Here is a 21,233-nt window from a genome sequence, read left to right on the forward strand (position 1 = left end):
AGATGAAATTACAGGTTTACTGGACCCCGCCTAGACTTGGGATCAGGTGCCAATTTCAGCTCTGTCAGGCAGAAAACTCCCGGCCTCAAGTGGAGGTTCCTGGTTTTGCTGGGGTCTATGTGGACTCAGAACACTGATTCCTTAAAGACTATTCACATTCCAACATTCATCTCCCTGAAGAGTGGGGATCTATGGTCACACAGGGCTGGAATCCCCACTCCCACCCTGTGAATCTCTCTTTTATCTGTAAAAACTCCCAGCTTTGCACTGAAAATCCATGAAATGGTGCTCATTCGGCTTCAGGAAATGTTTGTTGAATGAACACAACACACTGTACTCATTTGCCAGAGGTAAAATTCTTTAATCTCAGACCACCCCTCCCAACTCCCAATCCCCACCCCCGACTCTCTCCCCCACACAAGGGCCGGAGAGCGAGGGCCCCTGCCCCCCACCTTGGGCGGACGAAGGCCCTTTAAGGCACCTGTGGGGGTGGGGGGAGAGGGGCGGGAGCTGGTGCCGTCCGGCTGCAAGGACGGACTTCGATTGGCAGGCTGTTGTGGGATGGAACCAATGAGAGGGTATCAGACGCAGGGACAGAATTGGGCCATCCCTGGGAGGGGGCAGAGGGACACTTGGTCGGGACTAGGTCAAAACCCCAGTCCCAGTAGTGTAAAGAACGTAAATTTAAGGCCGCAGGCCAATCCTGGGCACAGGAGGAAGGTTTGGCCACGCCCTCAGGACGCTGGAGCCAATCAGGCGGGACAGCCCAGGAAGGGTGGGATAGCGGCTCCGGGAGATTGGTCAAGCCCTTTGGGTTCGAGCCAATCAAATGTAGGAGCTTCCCATCTCTAGGCCGAAATGGCTTGCTACTTCCCAATCCTGTGGCTTGGCTTTTCGCTTTCGACCAATGCCGCGCGAGCAAAGCCCTTGTCGCTAGGCAAAAAACAACAGTTGGCCCATTTTTGGGCTTAAAACTGGCCGCCCCGATCAGGGAGCGAGCTAATCCCTTCATCGAAAGAATCTGTCGCAGGACAGAGAAAGCGGCGACAGACCCAATCGAGAAACTAGATAGGTCCCGCTCCTCGGCGCGTGAGGGGATCGCGGGCTGGAAGGATGGCGGGGATTGGCAGGGAGGGGGCAATCCCGGGGCCCGGACGACCTGTAAAGTCGGTCCCAGGTCTGACTCGGATTGGCCGGCCCAGGGGGCGGGGCAGGGGTGTAGTGTGGACCGGAGCGGACGCTGGGACGGGAAGCTCTTTGCTTGGGCCTCAGTATTTCCGCTTCAGCTTCTGGAAGTCGCTGGTGTTGAGCCGCGGCCGCGGCAGGTCCCCGAAGACCTGGGTGTCCTCGGCCTCCCGCAGCACCAGCGCGCGCATGCTCGCCGCGATGCGGTCCAGGTCCGGCGAGGAGGGCTGCGGAACGGGGGTGGGGTCAGCGCCCGCTGCGGCCCCGCCTCTTCGGCGCCACGCCCCAGCCCAACGCTTCTCGCCTGTTAGGAAGGCCCTTCCCCCCCCCCAGTCTTGCTCCATGTGGGATCCTTCCACCCAACTCAAACACCACCTCCAAGAAGCCTTCCTGCCTCTCTCTTCCTCCCCTTCTTGGCCTGACTCCACGCGCAAGAACTACTTGTCCCATCGCCGTTCTAGTTCCTTATACAATGGAAGTGCTGCTTGTCTGCTGACCATCAAGGCTGTGTGCACCCAGAGAGTGTCATGTCTAAGGATTTGGGGTGGGCTTGGCATCGAGTCATGTAACAATCAGGCCTCCGCCACCGACAAGCTGTCAACGGGCATTTCATCTCCCTAGGCTTCTCTCTCCCCTTTAAAACATAGGGATGATGACAGAGCCTGAGACCATCAGCCCAGTGACTGCTCAAGAGCCCTGAGCCATCATGTTGCTGGCGCTGTAAGGAAAGGACCCCTTTTCGTGTTGGCCTCCACCTGGGAGGGGCCCGGTCATCCTGTCCCCCAGCAACTAGTGCAATCTCCCGTATGGCCCGATCCCTCGAGCTGGGCCTGGCTTCCAGCAGAACAGGAGAGGCCACGGGCAGAAGCTGCACGAGAGCCCCTCCGGAGTCCAGCCCGGCACCCCCACCCTCAGGCCTCAAATGTCAGTTCACTGGGTTTCCACCAGTGGCAACAAGGACAGCAACAGCGGATGGATGCTGCCAGTGAGTCAACGAGGACTCTGAGAGGCACACGGGGAGGGGGCCCAAGGGACCCAGGGCCTCCTGCCTTGTGGCCTGTAACTCCTTTCCAAAAGGAAGCTGGGTTCCAATCCCAGCTCTGTCCCTCACAAGTTGAGGTCCCAAGGAAGTCACATACACTCCCCGTGTGTCAGGGAAGTTCCGGGATGGATGGTGAGGGTCCACCCAGGCCAGCCCAGGGATACCACGTGTACAACTGTGTGGGAGAAACAGAGGAAGTGGGGGAGAGGGAAATGCCAGGAGGAGCCAGAAATATGCAGGGTGGGGACAATAGGTGATCTGACCCCTCTGAGCCTCAGTTTCTCCTTCTGGAGGGGATACCAAAGTACTGGTACCTTGCCTGGAGCAGGTATTCTGTAAATAAAGCTATTCCTAGAAACCAGAAAAGACTTTCCCTACAAGGCACTGGGGTACATTATAAGGCTGCAATAGTTAAAAAATTTTAGGGCTCTGGCCCCAAAACTTGCCTCATGAGGTGGAGGGGAGGATCAATCCTATGAAATGTGCCATCCATGCCTGAGGGCTTCCTGGAGGAAGTGACTCTGAGTCTTTCCCTCCACCCTCCTTCCCTTTTCCCCTCTGCCCCTCACCGGCCCATTCTCCTCATCCGACGATCGTGCTTCTGTCCTCTTCTCCTTGAAGGCCCAGACGGGCACGGACACGGGCAAGGACTTGGCATACTGCTGTGTGGGCAGGGCTGAGGCCGGGGGCACTGAGTAGGCTGGGGGGCCAGCAGGGGTCTCCTCGCTCAGGCTGCCATCTGGGGGAGAGGGTGGACTTCAGCCTCTGTCCCTGCCTTCATCCCAGCAGCCCTGGGCATGGGGACAGCCTGGGACACTTACCATCTGTGCTCTCAGGGTCTGACTCACAGAACGGGGGCAGGTCCTGGAGTGTGGCATCCTCGTCCATCACAAAGAGCCCTGTGGATGGTGTTAGTGGCCCAGGCTCGAATCCAGCCACTGAGATCACCTCCCCCCCCCCCCCGACCATAGGCGCCAGGCCCTTGCGAGCCTCAGGGCTTCTGGAATTATTCCCTCTGCCTCAGACACCCTTGCCCCGGTTATCTTCCAGGTCATCAGCAGAAACAAATCCAGTTTCTATCTGTTACACCCTCGGGTGAAAACAACTGGCTGGATAAACATGAAATCTCTTAAGATCTGTTTGGGCTGAACTGGCTCAAAAAACAGACTGAGAAAAATAGGAGACGATTATGAGCCTGTTTGACAAATGGGGACCAGGAGGCACAGAGAAGTTATATCATTGCCCAAAGTTCCGTAGCTAATAATCATGTCACCAGGATTTGAACCCAGGCCACCGGGCTCTAGAGTCTGTGCCCTTAACCCTATGCAGGCTGTCTCCAGCAACAATGAAGAAGGAAGGCTTAGTAGTAGCCTACTTGCTGAGCAGTAGTAAGTCCTACTTGCTGAGCCCCCCCACAAACTCCTAATCACTCTTCAAAGCCCTAATGTTACAGGCCAGTCTCTTTGAAGTCCAACCTCCAAATTACCCCCAAAACACACAGCTGCATTTTCCCTTGGCCTCTCTAAGCTATTGCCTGCATCCCTGACTCCTATCTTTGTTCTCACGAGCATGTGGCGCCCCAGATTTGGAAAGAACTGTGCTGCTCAAGCTCCCAGCTCAGGTCCCAACCCTATGGCCTCCACGGGGCACTGCCTCACATGGGGACCACCAACTTCTTGGCCAGGCCAGGAGTCCCTCAAGAAAAGGGCCTGGACTGGCTCTGTGTCTGTCTAGCACCTCCCACCACGGGGCTGGCGCCAGGTAACATGTAAGGAAACTGAGGCCCAGAGATGGGGACTGACCCGCTCAAGGTCTCCCGGCAAGTCAGCCAGGGCTCAGAGACAAGCAAGTCCCACCTCCCCAGGAAAACCTACCTTGGAGGCGACTTGCCGAGCCAAGAGCCACCCCAGCCCCTGCCCCTCTCACCTCCGTTATCGCTGACACCCAGCCGCTCCCCCGAGGTCTCAGTCTCTGTTGGCTCGTCCTCATCTTCTTCGTCCTCCTCCCTGGCCAGGGTGGGCCGAGGTGGGCTCCGTGCGGGGCTGGGTGGCTGTGGTGCTGGTGGGGGCGCGGGGGGCCTGGCGGCAGCGGCGGCCCTGTGGGCCAGGGCGATGTCGTGGAGGCAGCGGCGGGCGGCCTCTGCCAGGGCCCCCCGGCCGTGGGCTGCATAGGCACAGGGACCCGGGCGGGGCGGTGGGGGCGGCGCGGCGGTCAGCAGCACCAGCTCCGTGCCTGTCCGGGCCCGGAAACGCTCAGCAGCCCCCACCACCGCCTCCCACAGCTCCTCGGGGCGCCCCGACGCCATCCACGCCCTGCAGGGCAGAGCAGGACAGAGAGCTGAGGCTCCGCTGATGGCTGATGGCGCGGCCTACACCCAGCCCTGTGTGTCCACCTGTCCCTAGAGGCCACGCCCATCCCTCCCAGCCACCCTGTCCCTGCTGAGCTCAGCTTCTTCCCCAAAGCCCGCTACTCCCCCAGATTTCCTCCCCACCCAGATCTCCTGGTACCATCCTCAACCCTCCAGCCCCATCCCTCCTGCCCCACCCTGTCCCCACAGCCTTGGGCCCTCCTTTTGGCCCTGCCTTGTCCGACCTGGGAACCAACTGCCACACGTGACTAAGGAGTACTTGACATGTGGCGGGTCCAGAGCGAGAGGGGCCATGGGTATGAGATCCACACTGGATTTTTGAAGGCTTAGCACAAAAAAGTAGGGTGTCTAACATCTCACTGGCAGGTCTGCTGTTGATGACACATTGAGATGATGGCGTGTCAGCCATAATGGCTAAACAAGACATATGCCGAAAGCGGACCTTGTTTTCTTTTTACGATTTTAATGTGGCTTATAGAAGATTTGAAACTATATGCTTGGCCTGCGTTCTTTTCCCACTGGACCACCACTGCAGCCTCTTCCTGAACCTCTTAGCCTCCAGTTAGGCCAGCACGCAGCCCCCTGGGGGTCCTTCCCCGCTGGAAGAGCCCCTGCCCCTCCCCAGCAGCCCCAGGACAAGGTCACGGCCCCTCAACCTGGCCCTGCGCTCAGCATCACAGCCTTCCAAGACTTCTGAGGCCTTCAGTCAAGGTGGTCCCCCTACACCTGGATGGCCTGCCTTCCAGTTACTAGTCAATATTTCTTTCACTCTAGTGTGGAAAGAGCTTTCCCTCGCCCCTAGATCGGGTCAGTCCCCCCACTTTGGGCTCCTACAATGGTGGAGAGTCCCCCATTGTAGCACATAGCCCTCTGGGGAGCCTGCAGCCTTCATCTCTGAGCCACCAGCCTTGCCCTGCACGTGGCAGGCCTCGGAGAGCGGGGGCTGAGCAGAAAATGGTGTGCGAGATGCTCTCTGTGCCTAGATTTCCATCCGCAAAGTTTTGTACTTCCTAAGACTGTTCTGGCAATTCCTCTGGAAGTCTTCCCTGGCCCCCAGGATGGATCAGATGGCTTCTCTAGACCCACAGTGCCCTGGGCTACCTCCATTATAGCTCACTGTCACTTGAGCTTGTGACCCTTGTACCTCTGCTGCCTCCTCCATCAGACTGTGAGCTCCCCAAGCTCGAGGACGCAGGACAGTCCTGCCCTAAGCAGACAAGCTGCTGGCTGCATCCCCTTATGAGATGGAAAGAGCAAGTAGTTGGGGCGCCTGGCTGGCTGAACTGGAAGAGCATGTGACTCTTGATCCCGGGGGTCATAAGTTTGAGCCCCACACTGGGTGTAGAGAGTACTTAAATAAACTTAAAAAAAAAAAAAAAAAGAAAAGAAAAGAAAAAGCAAGGGGACTGGCTGTCTGCCATCGCAAACCTGCTGTGTGACCCTGGACCACTCACTGGCCCTCTCTCTGCCTCATTTTCTTCTTCCTATAAACCACAGTGGGGGAGCCAGGGCTGCTGGGAAGCTGAGGGGCCTCTTCAGGGAGGTAGGGGGCACCCCATCACTGGAGGAATTCAAGCACAGTTCTAGTCCAACCTGCCAAGGTCTTCTGTAGCTGGATTTCAATTCGCAGGCCCTTTTCAACGCATAATCACTTAAGCCGTCGTTTGAAAAGCAGCGACTAAGTGTATGGAGTCTGCACCTGTCAATTCACCTCCTACCTGATCCACTAAGGTGGGAGCGGTTCCCTCACAAATGAGACAGCCCGGGCTTGTGGGCCACAAAGCCCTTGTCGGAACCTACGTGCAGCGAGAACAGCCAGCACCATTCCGGACACGTCCCACGGCAAACTCACCCTGCACTTCCCATCCGCCAGGCAGGGGTTCAGGGGTGCAAGCGTGTCATCCCAGCCTCTCCCCCACCCCACGAGGGAGGGGGCTGTTATCATCCCGCTTCACGGTGGCAAACTGAGGGTCAGGGAGATTCAGGGCTTTGATTATAGAGTCAGAGGGCTGGATCCTGAGCCCGTGCTTCATCTCGGATGCCAGCCTGCCCTCCTTGCCAGGGAAAGTTTAGGATCTCCTAGTCCAGGTGGGGAAAGTGAGGCCCAGGGAGCCTAACGGTCTCACAGCGACTCCTGGGGTCACCCTTAGCTGGTGGAGGACACCAAGGCTCAGAGCAAGGAAATGACTGGTCCAAGGTCGCACAGCCTGGCAGTGCTAAGCCTGGGGCTCTCGTGTCCCCAGGACATCAGGATTAAACTCTTCGTCCTAGATCTTAGAGCAGTTCCAGGATTGGAAAGAGTGAAATGGGGGTGAGTGGGCGTGAGGGTCCCCCTTCACACTGTGAAGAGGAGGCCTGGGCAAAAATGATAAGAGTAACTCACACCTCTCTGCCAAGGCCTGCGGGCTCTCTGAGGCTGGTTACCCAAAAGCAGGGTGGCCAAGACCAGAGGAGACTCCACCCTTTCAGCTGCTGGAGAGTCCTCTATCCTCTAAGGCGCGGAGAGATGGACGGAGGGTCCCCAACCCCCAAGACTGAAGAGTTTAAGATGGGGGAGAGGAGATAAGACTTGTCCCCCACAGGAGGGGGAGGGGAGGGCTAAGGTAACTGGCCTCTTAGGATGAGATGAGATGAACTGAGGAAAAGAACTCTAGGTACAGGTGAGGAAAGAGGCAGAGTCCCCCAAGGAATGAGGGATGCTAGTGAAGCCCCCTTCCAACCACCTGTCAAACTACGAGTGCCCCCTGCCCGAAAGTGGGAGAAACCCGAGGATGCCCCCTCACCCCCCTACCCCGCGTAGCCGGGGACAAGGTGAACGTCTGGGCTCTTTCTCGACCTCTCCGAGACCTTGCCACCTCGCCCGAGGGTCCAGGGAAGAGCCACTTCTCTAGGAAGAAAACAGGAAATCCCGCCCAGGTGGGGGCCAGGACCGGAAGTCCCGCCTTTGGACGGGTGAGGGGCGCCCCAAGTCCCCCCGGGCAACCCCCAGACCCTGTGAACATGGTCCACGACCAAGGCAAGGACCCTTGTGGGTCTGGAGACCGTATGAGAAGGCTGTCTAGGTTTTGCCTTGGGTCAGACACGACGGTTCCCGCGGGCGACCCCTTTCCAGCGCTCAGCGTAGGGTCGCTGGGCGACCTCTGCCCTCTGATCTACGCAGGCCATACCCCTCCCACGAGTGGCTCGCCCTCCCAGCGCCCCTCTCCTCCGGACGGCCAAATCCTCCCCACACCGCGGTTCACAACGCCGCCTCCACTCACGTGCCCGAAGCCAGCATGGCCGGCTCGGCGCCGTCGCCGCCCTCAAAAGACATGGCGGCGCCTCACGTCACTTCCGCGTGGTTGGCCCTCCTCCACCATGCACACTCCGCCTCCCGTATCCGGGCCGCCCGAAACCAAAATGGCCACGGGGACATCACCGGGTCACAGCGGGGCAATGGCGACAGCACGGTGCCCATAAGAAAGATGGCGAAAGATAGGCTTCAGCTTGCTCGGAAACAAGCCAAACCATTTCGATTTGCCCCCAAGAAATACGGCCGTCGGCATATGCACACTCAAGGCGTCAGCAAACTAAGGCCAGCGACTTGATGCCCCTCACCCATTGTCAACCTCTTCCACAGAAGTAGAGAAAAGGCATGCCCGTTAATGACATGGCAGGCCAGCCTGGCATCACTTGCCCAAAATGTACACGGACTCTCCCTCCAACCTATTCCCCTTCAGCACCAAGGCTGGTAAAGATCCAATATGGTAGCCCTTTTTGCTTCGGTTTGCCAGGATTCAATATGGCTGCCTAGACTGCTTTCTCTCGACGGTGACTCAGGAATTCGACTAGGACCGCTTCGTTCCCGCGAATAAGGACGGCTTCATCCCGTTAACCCAAGTCCCTCAGCACCTCTTCTGACGCACACCTTCTCTCACCTTCTTTTCTTTTATCCGTTTCTTTTCCAGGACCTCACTGTCGCGCCCCTCAGAGAGATGAAAGTGCCCCGCATTAACATGGCCGCAGCTGACCGGCTTTGCCTGTGCCCTCGAGCAAAATGGCATCTCTTTAGCTTCAATGCCAGTATACAATATGGAGAAAGAAGTAGGTGTTTCGGAGACGGCTTGAGAGAAGGGGTGGAGCCCTTGGATCCTCCCCCTTGTTTACTTCGCGGTCAGGAGAGCAGCACTGCGTCTGCGCACTCTCGCTGGGCTGCTCTACCTTCAGCGTTTGCGCCATGTGACTTAAGCCCTCGTGGTTCAAGTTCAGTCACCCGATTCTGAAAGATGGTTACATCCACTCCTGTTCTAGAACAGGCAAGGGCGCTACCACTGTCCAGGCTTCAGGGGAGTCTCCTATCCGGATGTGACAGCACGATGACCCGGAAAGGGAGAGGACCTGGGTAGTGGGACCGCGGCCGCGGCTATGGAGGGAGCCGGCTACAAGGTAAGCACCGAGGACGCATTCTTTCCCTTCTGTGGTTGCGAGACGCCGCCCTCCGGTGGTCGGCTTCGCCCCAAGACTCTGCCGGGGCTCTGGGAGCCCGGCTGAGCCTTAGCAAACACATCATTCCTTTATAACTGCGCTGTCACCCTCCCCTCCGCTGCCCTAGGCGAGACCCTTACCTTATGGCCCCGCCCCCTGAGCGGCTGGACCCCTCCCAGGCCCCGCCCCCTGGGCGTCTACCTGCGCTTGGGCCCCGCCCCTCACTGGTTCCTGTCCCCAGGTGGTGTTTGAGAAGGGTGGCGTGTACCTGCACACCAGTGCCAAGAAGCACCAAGACCCGGACTCCCTCATCGCTGGCGTCATCCGCGTTGTGGAGAAGGTGGGCCGGGAGGCAGCGGGGCTCGGGCAGGCCCAGAGCGGGATGGAGGCCGCATCTGTAGGCGTATGGTCTGGAGGTCACGATGGGGCTTTAGGAAGGCAGGGGGTGCGGACTGGAGGGAGAGAAGGGGCTTTGTAAGTCTGGGGGTCCAGACTGGGGAAGAAGTTTGGAAATACGGTTTGGGGAGATTGGAGGACAGCACTTCTAAACTCCTCTCTCCTTTCCTCAGGACAGTGATGTCCTCCTGCAGTGGGTTCCTGTAGAGGAGGCTGGAGATTCCACCCAGATTCTCTTCGCCAAGAAGGTAGGCTTTTCTCTCTTCTCCACTTGCTTTTTCCAGGTTCCCGCGGTAGAAGACATCTGAAGGACCTGGGTTCAGTCCCAGACTAACTCTTAGATCCTGTGTGACCCTGCTTGGGATCTAGGTTCTCTTTGCCCCTTGGTGTCCTCGCCTCTGTGAAATGGGGCTGAAGATGCCCATTCAAAAGAAAGCAGACACTGAGATTTGTGGCCATGGGGACAGCTGCCCCCTCATCCCCTTTGCTCTTTGGGAGAGCCCTGCCAGAGTGCAAGAGGACAACACAGCCTGTGGATTCGGGTTCCGTGGGCTCTCAGCCTACAAGAACTTGAAAGGGTGTGGCGTTTCCCCTCGGGCAGGTCTGCCGTCCGTGTCCAGAGGGGAAACGGAACGTGACCAAGGCGGCTCGCCCACTTACCAGTACTCCTTCTTACCCCGGGTACCAGACTTTGCCCTTCTCGTTATTACAGACTCCTGAGGCTTTCTGTCACCAGGTTCTGTGCTGGGACCGGAGATGAGTCTCAATCAGACCCTGCCTTAGTCCCCGCCCCCGTTGTATTTAGGGGAATTGAGGCACAATGATTGGGAGCCCTGTTTGCAAAGTCAGAAAGCTAGGAGGTGTTGGAACTTGAGTTTGAACCCAGACTCTGATTCCAGAGCCCTGCCCATTTCTGGAGGAAGCAGACATTGGCACCGGAACCCTAAGAAGGAGGAGGGGGCAAGAAAGTATTTCAGGATACGGGAGGGAATGAGATGCCCGTGTAGAGGGTTTTGCCGGGAAGGTAGTTCGACGTGAAATGCCCGACTGAGAAGCTTGGGCTGCGTTCTAGGGGCCCTGGGGGAAACATCGGGGGAGAAGGGTGTGGGTGTGGAAAGTTTCCATGGGAAACCATGTGGGGGGTGGGCAGAACGCCTCAATGGAGGGAGACTGGAGGCTGGGAGGCCAGGGAGAGGTTATTGGGTTGGGCCAGGGAGAGAGAATGAAGCCTGACCTGGGGCAGTGGAGCTTTGAATAACCTAGTGTGGGGGCATTACAAGTGGCGATTCCAGATTCCAGGAATCCGTTGTGGGATCTGGCTTCCGGGGGTTGAGGAAGAACCAGCCAGGATTCTGCGTTTTTCATCAGCCTCACGGGCGGTCTGAATGCCTTTCTTGAAAATGTTGCTGTTCTTCTTGGCAGTCTTACTTTTGACCCACAGAAACTCACTGAGACGGGTTTCAGCAGAAAAGGCACAGGTGCATACAGCGTGTTAATCCAAGGAACACAACATCTGGCCGACGACAAATTAAGCCGACAAGTTTATCTGTCTTGTTTCACAAGACTGCCAAAGACGTATGGGGCTACGGGCCGTGGCTGGTGACCCTGGGGCCTGGATCGGTGAGACCCGACCACGCTTGCCCTGGTCACCTTTAAATGGCTGCTTGAGCTGAGCCCCTGCATCTGCCTTTTAAGGCAGAGAAGAGGGGGGCAGGCAGGGTGCCATTCACATCTGTCTTTCTCGATTTCCCACAAACTGTCGGCATCAGTTAGCAGTTATATTTGGCTACGTGGGATAGAAATGGAAATAACAGTGGCTTCAGCTAGATAGAAGCTCATACCTCTCCAGCTGAAAAGTCCAGAAGACGGCGGGTCCCTCCCATCTTTGCTCTGCCATCCCCAGCACACGGGAATGCATCCTCACGGCTGCCTTGTGGTCCAAAGAGGCTGCTGGAGCGCCAGCCTTTTTGGCTGTTTTTGCTCACTTTATATGTGTGCTGCAGGTCGGCCAAGGAGCTCTGCTCGTCACGATTACTCGGGGAGGCGTGCTGCTAGAGTGGCTGTCTTAGAAGCCACCGTTCCTTGTGGCAGAGGGAAAGAGTTCTTCCCCGGCATTTCAGCAGTCCATCCTGGAGACATCCCAGCCCCTTGGTCAGGACTAGCTGCATGGCTCCATCCAGCCAGTAGAGTTCGGCGAACAGTGATCCTGCTGTGTGCCCAAGGAGTAGAGAGCTGCAAATATTCGCAGGCGGCAGCACTGACTCTCGCTGTCATGTAAACGTCGAAACATCAAATTCATCTCACAAGACACGCAGGGCAGGGATGGCTTTGCCAGGGCTGGTTCAGCAGCCTTGTGGATGGGTGTCTCTGACTCCCTTCTGGCCCTGGTTGCCTGCCACAGCTACAGACACCACGTTCTCCATCAGTGGCACCCAAAGGCTGTTCTCAACGGGGTGTTCATCCCTGTACGTGCCTTTTTTAAATCAGGAATTTCCCTTTACATTCCCCACAGGTGTCATTTCAGCTCCCACTGGCCAGAGTTGGGTCCCTACGGCCACTCAGAGCCACAGGGAAGGCTGGGAAAGGAAACATGGGGAGGTTTTAATTTCTGTCGTGGGAAGGGCTCCGTCAGCCTGGAAGGAGCAGCGGAAATGGCTTTTGGGTGGATCCACTGTCTGTGTCCTTCCAACAAGGTCCCGTCACGCAGGGTTTCATCGTAGGAGGCACAAAACACCAGTTACTTTCGGCAGGGAAGGATTAAAGGCCACCCTCCTGCTGGCAGGGAGAGGCCTGTAGAGTTGTTTCAAGGGCTGATAGCACGGGACTGGCCCTGCAGAACTGACCTGCCAGGGGAGCTGCCACCACTGCCAAAATGAGGGAGCGGGGAGAGATCATCCTGGGAGCGGTCCCTACCACCAGCTGCCACCCAAGGGCAGGAAGCTGCTTGGGCCCTACAAGGCTAGTGCCTGGCACTGGGAGACTGAGCTAGCCACCACCTCTACCCTAGTCGCCTCTCTGTGTGTGGGGAAAACAGGAGTCTTCTTCGTCAGCCAAACACAGCCAGCGCAGCCAGAAGTTGCCTTTGCCTCGCTTCTGCTTTCCGGTAGCCTCTGTCTTGCGTCCTGACCTGTAGCTGCAGAGGAGCCAGGGGAATGCAGTTTTCGCCTTCCAACCTCTGCCTGACAGGAAGGCATACCGTCCTGTGAAGGGACTCCCATCCCCTCCCTGTCCTTCCCCATGGCCCACGGCCAGCACCATCGGCTGGGACTGCACTGTGACCCCTCAGCACGGCCCTCACCTGCACTGCTTACCCAAATCCGCCAGCAGGCCCCACGCAGGGCACTTTACTTGTTTTCGTAACAACCTGTGAGTTGCCTCTTTTATTGAGGTAGAATTCACTTACAGTAAAGCACACGGTCACGGAAGAACTTAAGTCCTTAAAGTACAGAGGCGAGCGTTTCTCTGTTCGCAAAGTCTTGGCAGTTGTCACTACTGTCTAAGTCCAGGACATTTCATCACCCCCCCCCCCCCCCCCGCCCCGGAGAAACCCTGCACCCGTTGGCCCCTGCTCCCCATCCTCTCCTCCCCCAGCCTCTGGCAACCAGCAATCCGTCTCTCTGGCTTGGCCTTTCCTGGACGTGGTGTATAGACGGAGCCCCACGCATTTGGCTTGCAAAATGGTTGGGTTGTTTCCCCTTTGGGGCTGTTATGAACAATCCTGCTCTGAGCGTTTGTGCGTTCAAGTGTGGACGCTTGGTTTCATTTCTCTTGGGTATACGCCTGGGAGTAGAATCGCTGGGGCGCACGGTACTTGTACATTTAACCTTTTGAGGAACTTGCAGGTTTTTCCCGCAGCAGCTCCTTCCATTTACGTTCCCGGGGCAGTCTGTGCGGTGCCGGTTTTTCTACCAGGGCTTCTCTTAACCGGTCTTTCTAATCCTCACCGTCCTGGTGAGTGTGAAGTGGTACCTGATGGTGGCTTTGATTTGAGTTGCCCCAGTGACTACCGGCTACTTAACTTTAAGCACTATGCAGTCGGCAGTCGTCGGGCGGAGCGCACAGTCCCGGGCGTTGTCTGTGCTCCCCCGTGTGGTGGTGCTTGGGTTAGAGCCACCAGGAGATTGGCTTTGAGTCCTGGCCCTATCCCAGTCCCTGGCCGCACCGGGTGACTCTGGGCCAGTATTGTGCCCCCTCTCTGCCTCAGTTGCCCTATTTGTTCAATGGGGCCGCCTTCGAGGGCAGCCTCACAGCTCGGATCTGGAAGTCCTGAATCTATAGCCCCTCGCTCTCTTTATCTTCCTACCCCAAGGATGTGAGTGGGGGTGACGCCTGCACCTCTGAGGAGGAACCGACCTTTGACCCCGGCTACGAACCCGACTGGGCTGTCATCAGCACTGTGCGGCCGCAGCCCCGCCACGCAGAGCCCACTAGAGGTAGGCTGAGCCGGTGCCCCTGAGGGGCAGGTGGACACACAGCTTACCCTCCGCGATCATGGCTCCACAGGCTTTGCTGGTCACAGTCAAGATGGCCTTCCAGTCTCAGGAGAATGGATCGGGTGCAGGACTGTCCCCAGTCCAGGTCCAGCCTGGCAGGGTCCCCAGGGCTTCCAACCTTGCTCATCTCACCGGGCTCCCTCCCTGATCGGCTGTGGGGGTGGACAGTTGTAGAGTCACAGGGTGATTTGGGCTATCCTGGAGTTCAACAGGGTGCTGGGGGCCCCAGAGGAGGCATCTGGCCCCTCTGGGAGTAGAAAAGCCTTCTGGGAAGAGGTGATGCCAACCTCTGGCTCTGGGGGCGGGGCGGGGGGGGCGACACCTGGGAGTTTTCTCCCCAGCAGAGAGAGCAGCCGTGCAAGGCCAGAGGCACAGGGCACCGGGTGTATTTAGGAAACTCGAGCTGTGGCCCGAGTGTGGGGTCTGGGGAGCGAACTGGAGACAAGACGGGCAGGAGGTAGACCCGAGGGGCCTGCCACCAGCTCGAGGAACACAGCTGTCACTCTGAGAGCCAAGGGAGGTTTCGGGGCAAGCCCGCGGTGGGCGTTTCCGAGGAGACAGGAGGTGACCCAGGGCTCCCAGAGGGCTCCTGGGAGATGTGTGTGCTGCCTCTAGATCCCTGCACCTGTTCCCAACACGGCTCTCTTCTCCAGGTGCAGAGCCCAGCTCTCCCCGGGGCTCCTGGGCCTTCTCGGTGAGTCTGGGGGAGCTCAAGTCCATCCGCCGGTCTAAGCCAGGTCTCAGCTGGGCCTACCTGGTCCTGGTGACCCAGGCCGGAGGCTCCCTGCCCGCACTGCACTTTCACCGCGGGGGTACACGCGCCCTCCTCCGTGTCCTCAGCCGCTACCTGCTGTTGGCCAGGTGAGCCTTCCTCCCGCACCGGCCTTTGTGCCCGGGGCCCGGCCGCTCGGGGCTGTGAAAGAAACAGACTGCTTTAAAGGCAGGAAAGGGGGAATCCACTGGTGCGTGTAACCGCAAAGCCAAAGGGTAGTTTGGTTTCAGGCAGGACCCGGGCCCCGGAACGTTAGGAAGAATTGCTCTCTTTGCGTCAGAGCTGGTATCACTCTCTGGGGGCCCCTGCAGGCCTGGCCTAGCGGCCCCGGCGACAGAAGCAGTTCCTTCTCCAGCGGCATCCTGGAGCCGCCTCTCGCCGGCCAGCCCTGGGTTGTGTGCCCACCCCTGGGGTCCAGCTGAGGCGAGGGCCTCCCCAAGGGCAGCTGGGCCGCTGCAGCTGGAAGCGGGAGGGAACCCACCCAGTGTGTCACCGCACCTGCCCCTCCCCAGCTCCCCGCAGGACTCCCGCCTCTACCTTGTCTTCCCCCACGACTCCTCGGCCCTCTCCAGCTCCTTCCACCACCTCCAGCTCTTTGACCAGGACAGCTCCAACGTGGTGTCCGTGAGTGTCGCGGTGCCGGGCTGGGCCGCTGTGGGCAGGGAGGGGTGGACGCCTCGGTGGGCGAGGCGGGGTGGGGTGGAGCCGTGACCGCCCTCTGGCCCTGTCCACAGCGCTTCCTCCAGGACCCCTACTCCACCACCTTCGGCGGCTTCTCCCGTGTGACCAACTTCTTCCGGGGAGCCCTGCAGCCACACCCAGAGGGGGCCTCCCCCGACCTTCCTCCACCGCCCGATGACGAGCCCGAGCCTGGGTTCGAGGTCATCTCCTGTGTGAGTATCAGGTGGACCCTGCTGTGTTTTGGCCGTCACCTTGGCGGGCGGCCACATTTCCTCGGGTCCCCCTTTCCACAATAACGGGGACGACAGAGCACCACTCTCACCAGATCGTGTGAGTGACCTCGAGGAAAACCTTATAGCCTGTGACTCTCGGGGAGGACCTTCCTGACACGGAGGGTGACTTTGGCGCTGACCCGGGGAAGGAGATGCTCCCCACCCTGAGCGTTAACTGTCCGTGGAGCTAAGGAGGGCTCTGAACTGCCGTGCAGGTGGCCTGGGGAGGATGGGTGAGGCCCTGAGCTCACTTGCCTTGTGTCACGCAGGTGGAGCTGGGCCCGCGGCCAGCCGTGGAGCGGGCACCTCCGGTCACAGAGGAGGAGTGGGCCCACCATGTGGGCCCCGAGGGCCGCCTTCAGCAAGTCCCCATGCTGAAGGCCCGGATCTTCTCGGGGGTAAGGCGCCGGCTGGGCAGGCAGAGGACTGGGGAGGGCCATCCGGCAGCCAGGGGGAGGCTCCTCTGAGCGGCGGGCCCCGCTCTCTCCCCCAGGGTCTGAGCCCTGGCCTGAGACGTGAAGCTTGGAAGTTCCTCCTGGGGTACCTCAGCTGGGAGGGCTCAGCCGAAGAGCACAAGGCCCACGTGCGCAAAAAAACGTGAGTGAGGGGCGCCTGGGGGGCGCCGTCAGTTAGGTATCTGACTCTTGGTTTTGGCTCGGGTCGTGATCTCAAGGTTCGCAGGTTCGAGCCCCACATCAGGCTCTGTGCCGGCAGCATGGAGCCTGCCTGGGATTCTCTCTCACCTCCTCTTTCTCTGCTTCTCCCTCGCTCACAATCTCAAAATAAATAAACTTAAAAAAAAAAAGAAAGAAAGAAAACACGAGTGAGAAACTGTGGGCCCCCCCGCCCCGCCCAGCTCCCACCCCCCAAGTTGAACATATCCCCCTATCAAGGCACGGCACCTGATACATCACAGATGCACAGGTAGGCTGGCTCCCGAAGGGTCAGTCAAGAGCCTGGCACGTGCGGGCACCGGCCCTGGCACAGGGAGACGGTGGTGAGCAGGCCGGTCCATCTCCCATGTCCATCGTTGTTCCATTCCAAGACCATAACGTTGCCGCTATCAGCAGTCTGTGGCTGTCCTCCTAACCCCATGGGCCCAGTTCTCCTCCTTCCTGGTACATACCATGACCCCACTGTGTATGTCCTGGTCCCTGCCCCAGTGCTCTTTGTCCAGCGGGGATGACAGACTTGGAACAAAAGCCCGCAACAGGGCGGGGGGGGGGGGGGTGCCTGGTTGGTCCAGACTGTAGAGCGTGCGACTCTTGATCTTGAGGTCGTGAGTTTGAGCCCCACGTCGGGTCTAGAGTTCACAAGGCTGTTGTGTGTCGTGAGAGATGTCAGAAAGGGGAAGCACGGGGACAGGGGCGAGGGCGACTGGGTGGCTTGCGTCGTGGCCTTGTGTGACCCCTCTCCGGGCCCCTCAGGGATGAGTATTTCCGAATGAAGCTGCAGTGGAAATCTGTGAGCCCCGAGCAGGAGCGGAGGAACTCATTGCTGCACGGTTACCGCAGCCTCATCGGTGGGTCGCGGGGCCAGGGCTGGGGCGGGGAGATGGGAACCGGCAGGGAGAGGACAGGGGAGCCCCCTACCTTCCCAAGAAAAGGGATGAGGTTATCTGCAGTGAGGAGATGGGGAGTAGGGGAAGGGAGCCAGACTCCTTGGGCTCAGCCTGCCGTCTGCATACCGTCAGGCCTTGGCGAGTGGTTTTGCCTCCTTGGGCCTCAGTTTCCCACCTGTGGATGGCTCAGTGACTGTTGGTGGCTGGGAGGATGCAGCGACCTGGCCAAGCATGAAGCAGGGCGCCTCACGTGAGAGCGCCCGAGACGGTTTCTGGACCGACTCACACCTGCCCGGGGTCTGCGGAAGGGAGGAGCGGGGGCTGGTGCCCACAGCCAGCAGGGATGGGCCCCCACAGCCTCGTCACTTTGGCATCCCGCACCCTGTCTCTGCAGAGAGAGACGTGAGCCGTACCGACAGGACCAACAAGTTCTACGAGGGTCCTGAGAACCCAGGGCTGGGCCTGCTGAACGATATCCTCCTCACCTACTGCATGTACCACTTCGACCTCGGTGCGACACCAGCCCGGGGAGGGGTTGGGGGTCGGGCCTTCCCTTGGGGAGGGGGGCGGGGTGCTGAGGGCCTAGGCCGGGCCCTGACCTCGTGTTCCCCCAGGCTACGTCCAGGGCATGAGTGACCTCCTCTCCCCGATCCTCTACGTCATCCAGAACGAGGTGGATGCCTTCTGGTGTTTCTGTGGCTTCATGGAGCTCGTGGTGAGGCCCCAGGCGGGCATGGGAGACAGGCCCCTCCAGGGACCGGGGTCTGGCTCCTCATCTCGCCGTCCCTCCTGCAGCACGGGAACTTCGAGGAGAGTCAGGAGACGATGAAGCGGCAGCTCGGGCAGCTCCTGCTGCTCCTGAGGGTGCTGGACCCGTCGCTCTGTGATTTCCTGGGTAGGCGTCCCAGCGGGCGGTCAGTGGGTGGCGGGGCCACAGACGGTGTCCGGGACATTTGGTCCTGATCCAAACGAGAGAAATGTCTCCCCGCATAAACCCAGAACCCAACATTTACTCAGGATTGCCCTTGGGAGCAAACCTCCCCACAGGCGCAGATGCGTCCACGCTCCCGTGCGCCCCCCCTCCCCCACGCTCCCCAAGCCCCTTACTTCGCAGATGGAAGGCGTGGGGGCTGGGCGCAGCGGCTAGCACTTCGTCCCTCCACCCACCTTGAACCAGGATTGCAGACTGGTTGTCGGGGCTCCCGGGGCTGGGCCCGCTGCAATCCGGCCCCAAAATTATTCTTCGTTGCTTGTTGGATGTAAAAAACGCAGGGAACCCCGATAAGGAAAGTCAAAGCTGCTGTCGATAATATGGTTCTTTCTGAACGCAGGTGACGATGAGTTAAGTTCTTTAGGGGCGTTTCCTCACTGACGTTAGGGTGGCCCTGGGGGAGGGAGCTACTGCCGAGATCGCCTCACCAAAGAGGAGGCAATCCAGGAAAGCACAGGCCACTTCCGGGGGCGCCTGGACACTAGCTGCCGGACCAGGTGTTGTGTCTGCCTTGAGTGCCTACAAGACTAGATCTCCCCTGACCTGCCGGACGTGTCAGTTATTGGCAGTTTCTCATCACAATGACCGTAGTCAGGATGATTATTTTAGGCTAAATCCCAAGAAGTGAAATTGTATTCAGGGCAGGAGATAGTTTCACGGCTTTTGAAATGTTTGTTCCCGTCACTGCTTTCCTGGAAGTTTTTACCAATTTTTTTTTTTTTGCTAGCCGAGTACACATGTGTCACACGAGTGTCACACGAGTGTCCCGGTTCCTCACGCCTCCACCAGCATTGGGTATTGGTACCTTTTATTTTTTTCCTCGAGTGCACACTGCACCCCTTTTATGTGAAGGTGGGAAACGGGACTGGCTCACCTCATCTGGAGTCTGGAAGGTTCCTGTGGACACAGAGCATTCCTGGCTCACTGCTGAAGCCTTCCCATGCTGGGCATAAGCTCCTTGCCTAGACTGGTGGAGATTCTCACGACTGAGATAACTTCTTAGAGTCGCAGTCTGACCACCTTGCACACTGTAAATGAAAATGGGGTTGGAATGGCTTTGGGGCTTGCTCTTTGCTCAGCACCTCCCTTCCCCACCACTGTCTTCCTCCAGACTCCCAGGACTCTGGCTCTCTCTGCTTCTGCTTCCGGTGGCTGCTTATCTGGTTCAAGAGAGAATTCCCCTTCCCGGACGTCCTGCGGCTGTGGGAGGTGGGCCCCCCAGTTTGGGTCGGTGGGTGAACAGGAAAGAGAAATAGATCAGCAACCCCGGGCTGGGAGGTTGTGGGGGGGGGGGAAGTGGGCAGGGGTGAGGCAGACCTGGGTGGGACCTCAGGCAGAGACTGCGCGGTGACTCCTCCCTCTGGCCCTCCCAGGTGCTGTGGACGGGGCTCCCTGGCCCCAATCTGCACCTGTTGGTGGCCTGTGCCATTCTGGACATGGAACGGGACACCCTCATGCTTTCTGGCTTTGGCTCCAATGAGATCCTCAAGGTGAGGCCTTGGCTCCTTCCCAGTCCTCCCCTTCTCCCTGCCAGTCCTGACCTGCGTAAGCGTTTCAAGGCAGCTCAGGTGTGAATTCCGCAGAGGCTGGTGCTGTGCCCATGCCACACTTTACCTTGGGGTAGCAACTACTCAAAACAGGATTGTGGGAAGTGCGGTTGGCTAAGCTGTGAGCACCATGGCCGTGACATAGGGCTGTTTTCCCTACCCCATCCTATCGCTGGCTGCCAGCAGCACCCTTATGGGGTGCGGCCAGCACGTGAGGGGGGACCTACCCCTTCCCTATCACGTTAATGCACGACAGGGCCATAGGGGTGGAGCTCAGTGCCCTTTCCCTTCACTGTACTTGCATCTGGCAAGCAGCCTGAGGGCATGACCTCGTCCTCTCCCCAGCCTCCAGCCTTCCCCAGTCTGTCTTTCTTCCATTATATCCCCAGCCAGAGGCACAGAATGGGCGCTGGGGCGGTGGTGGTTGAGGGTCCGTAGGCCGGCAGGCCTGATCCACCCCTTCCCACAGCACATCAATGAGCTGACCATGAAGCTGAGCGTGGAGGACGTGCTGACGCGGGCCGAGGCCCTCTACCGGCAGCTGACCGCCTGCCCGGTGAGCCCCCTACTTCTGCCAACACCCTTCCCTGCCCCACCACCCCCGGCAAAACCACTGACTTTTCGCTCCCACCTGCCGACTTTGCAGGAGCTGCCCCACAACGTGCAGGAGGTCTTGGGTCTGGTGCCACCCACAGAGCCCCACAGCCCCTCGCCCCCTGCCTCCCCACTGCCTCTGTCGCCCACCCGGGCCCCACCGGCCCCACCGCCCCCCGAGGACACAGCCCCGCAGCCGGACAGCAGCCTGGAGATCCTGCCAGAGGACGAGGAAGAGGAGGGGGAGGAAGAGGAAAGCGTGAAGTCTTAACCCTCCCGGCCGGCCTGCCCGCCCGGCACAAGCACTTTATCCAGATCGCAGAGGCTGGGGAGGAAGTGTGCGAAGAGGGCGGGCCTCCCCACCGTACCTCCCGCGGCTCCTAATGAGCCCATCTCATTAAACTGACACTTCCCGTGTCCAGCTGGCCTCGTGTAGGGTGAAGGAGGCGGCTATCTTGGCGTGGACCTGGATGGGGAGGGGGTGGTGGCCTTGCCGCGCTGCTGACGCCTGATCACGTGGTCCCGACCCCGCCAATGAGACGTCAGAGGAGGCCTTTGGGGGGCTCGTGGAGGTAGGGCTATTGTTATCCGCCTGGATTTGGGGCTTTTGGAGGAATGAGGAGGAAGTGCTGGGGTATGGCCGCCACCGGTAGCTTTGTGGGGACACGTCCGGGACATAACCGAGATGGAAGGGCCTGCAGAGCTGTTGAGACACTCTAGGGACTCTGCCCACCAGCTTCTTGTTATATGAAAACAATAAACTCGTGTTTAACCCACTGCCTGCTGGGCTATTACTGACATCAGGGCTCCTCTGTTTGGTGACAGCCGGAGTGGGCACCGTGATTACCATCTACCAGTGGCACAAAG

General features: G+C 59.0%; 2 protein-coding genes across 5 annotated transcripts; one reads left to right on the forward strand and one right to left on the reverse strand.

Annotated features, from left to right (window-relative positions):
- Window positions 1-337: 337 nt before the first annotated feature.
- AKT1S1 (AKT1 substrate 1) lies at window positions 338-8,671 on the reverse strand. Of its 3 annotated transcripts, none has more exons than XM_027038187.2 (5): window positions 8,513-8,671; window positions 4,154-4,539; window positions 3,049-3,126; window positions 2,797-2,966; window positions 338-1,412 (listed from the first exon to the last, which is right to left on the reverse strand). In XM_027038187.2, exons 2-5 carry the CDS (start codon window positions 4,530-4,532, stop codon window positions 1,269-1,271), a joined length of 771 nt encoding a protein of 256 aa, XP_026893988.1. In that variant the 5' UTR covers window positions 4,533-4,539; window positions 8,513-8,671; the 3' UTR covers window positions 338-1,268. The 3 variants fall into 3 exon arrangements, with proteins under 3 accessions (XP_026893988.1, XP_026893987.1, XP_053066509.1); XM_027038186.2 differs by lacking the exon at window positions 8,513-8,671 and adding an exon at window positions 7,856-8,490; XM_053210534.1 differs by lacking the exon at window positions 8,513-8,671 and adding an exon at window positions 7,387-7,753.
- Window positions 8,660-21,145, forward strand: TBC1D17 (TBC1 domain family member 17). 2 transcript variants are annotated; one of them, XM_053210520.1, is made up of 18 exons: window positions 8,660-8,678; window positions 8,886-9,020; window positions 9,301-9,399; window positions 9,629-9,703; window positions 13,765-13,888; window positions 14,602-14,809; window positions 15,233-15,344; window positions 15,455-15,613; window positions 15,943-16,071; window positions 16,167-16,270; window positions 17,101-17,195; window positions 17,629-17,745; window positions 17,849-17,949; window positions 18,030-18,129; window positions 19,337-19,434; window positions 19,599-19,715; window positions 20,242-20,328; window positions 20,419-21,145. In XM_053210520.1, exons 2-18 carry the CDS (start codon window positions 9,000-9,002, stop codon window positions 20,635-20,637), a joined length of 1,965 nt encoding a protein of 654 aa, XP_053066495.1. In that variant the 5' UTR covers window positions 8,660-8,678; window positions 8,886-8,999; the 3' UTR covers window positions 20,638-21,145. The 2 variants fall into 2 exon arrangements, with proteins under 2 accessions (XP_053066495.1, XP_026893965.1); XM_027038164.2 differs by lacking the exon at window positions 8,660-8,678 and having other exon boundaries at window positions 8,779-9,020.
- The last annotated feature ends 88 nt before the right edge of the window (window positions 21,146-21,233 follow it).

The sequence above is a fragment of the Acinonyx jubatus genome, chromosome E2 (assembly GCF_027475565.1).
Source record: "Acinonyx jubatus isolate Ajub_Pintada_27869175 chromosome E2, VMU_Ajub_asm_v1.0, whole genome shotgun sequence".
NCBI classification, from domain to species: Eukaryota; Metazoa; Chordata; class Mammalia; order Carnivora; family Felidae; genus Acinonyx; species Acinonyx jubatus.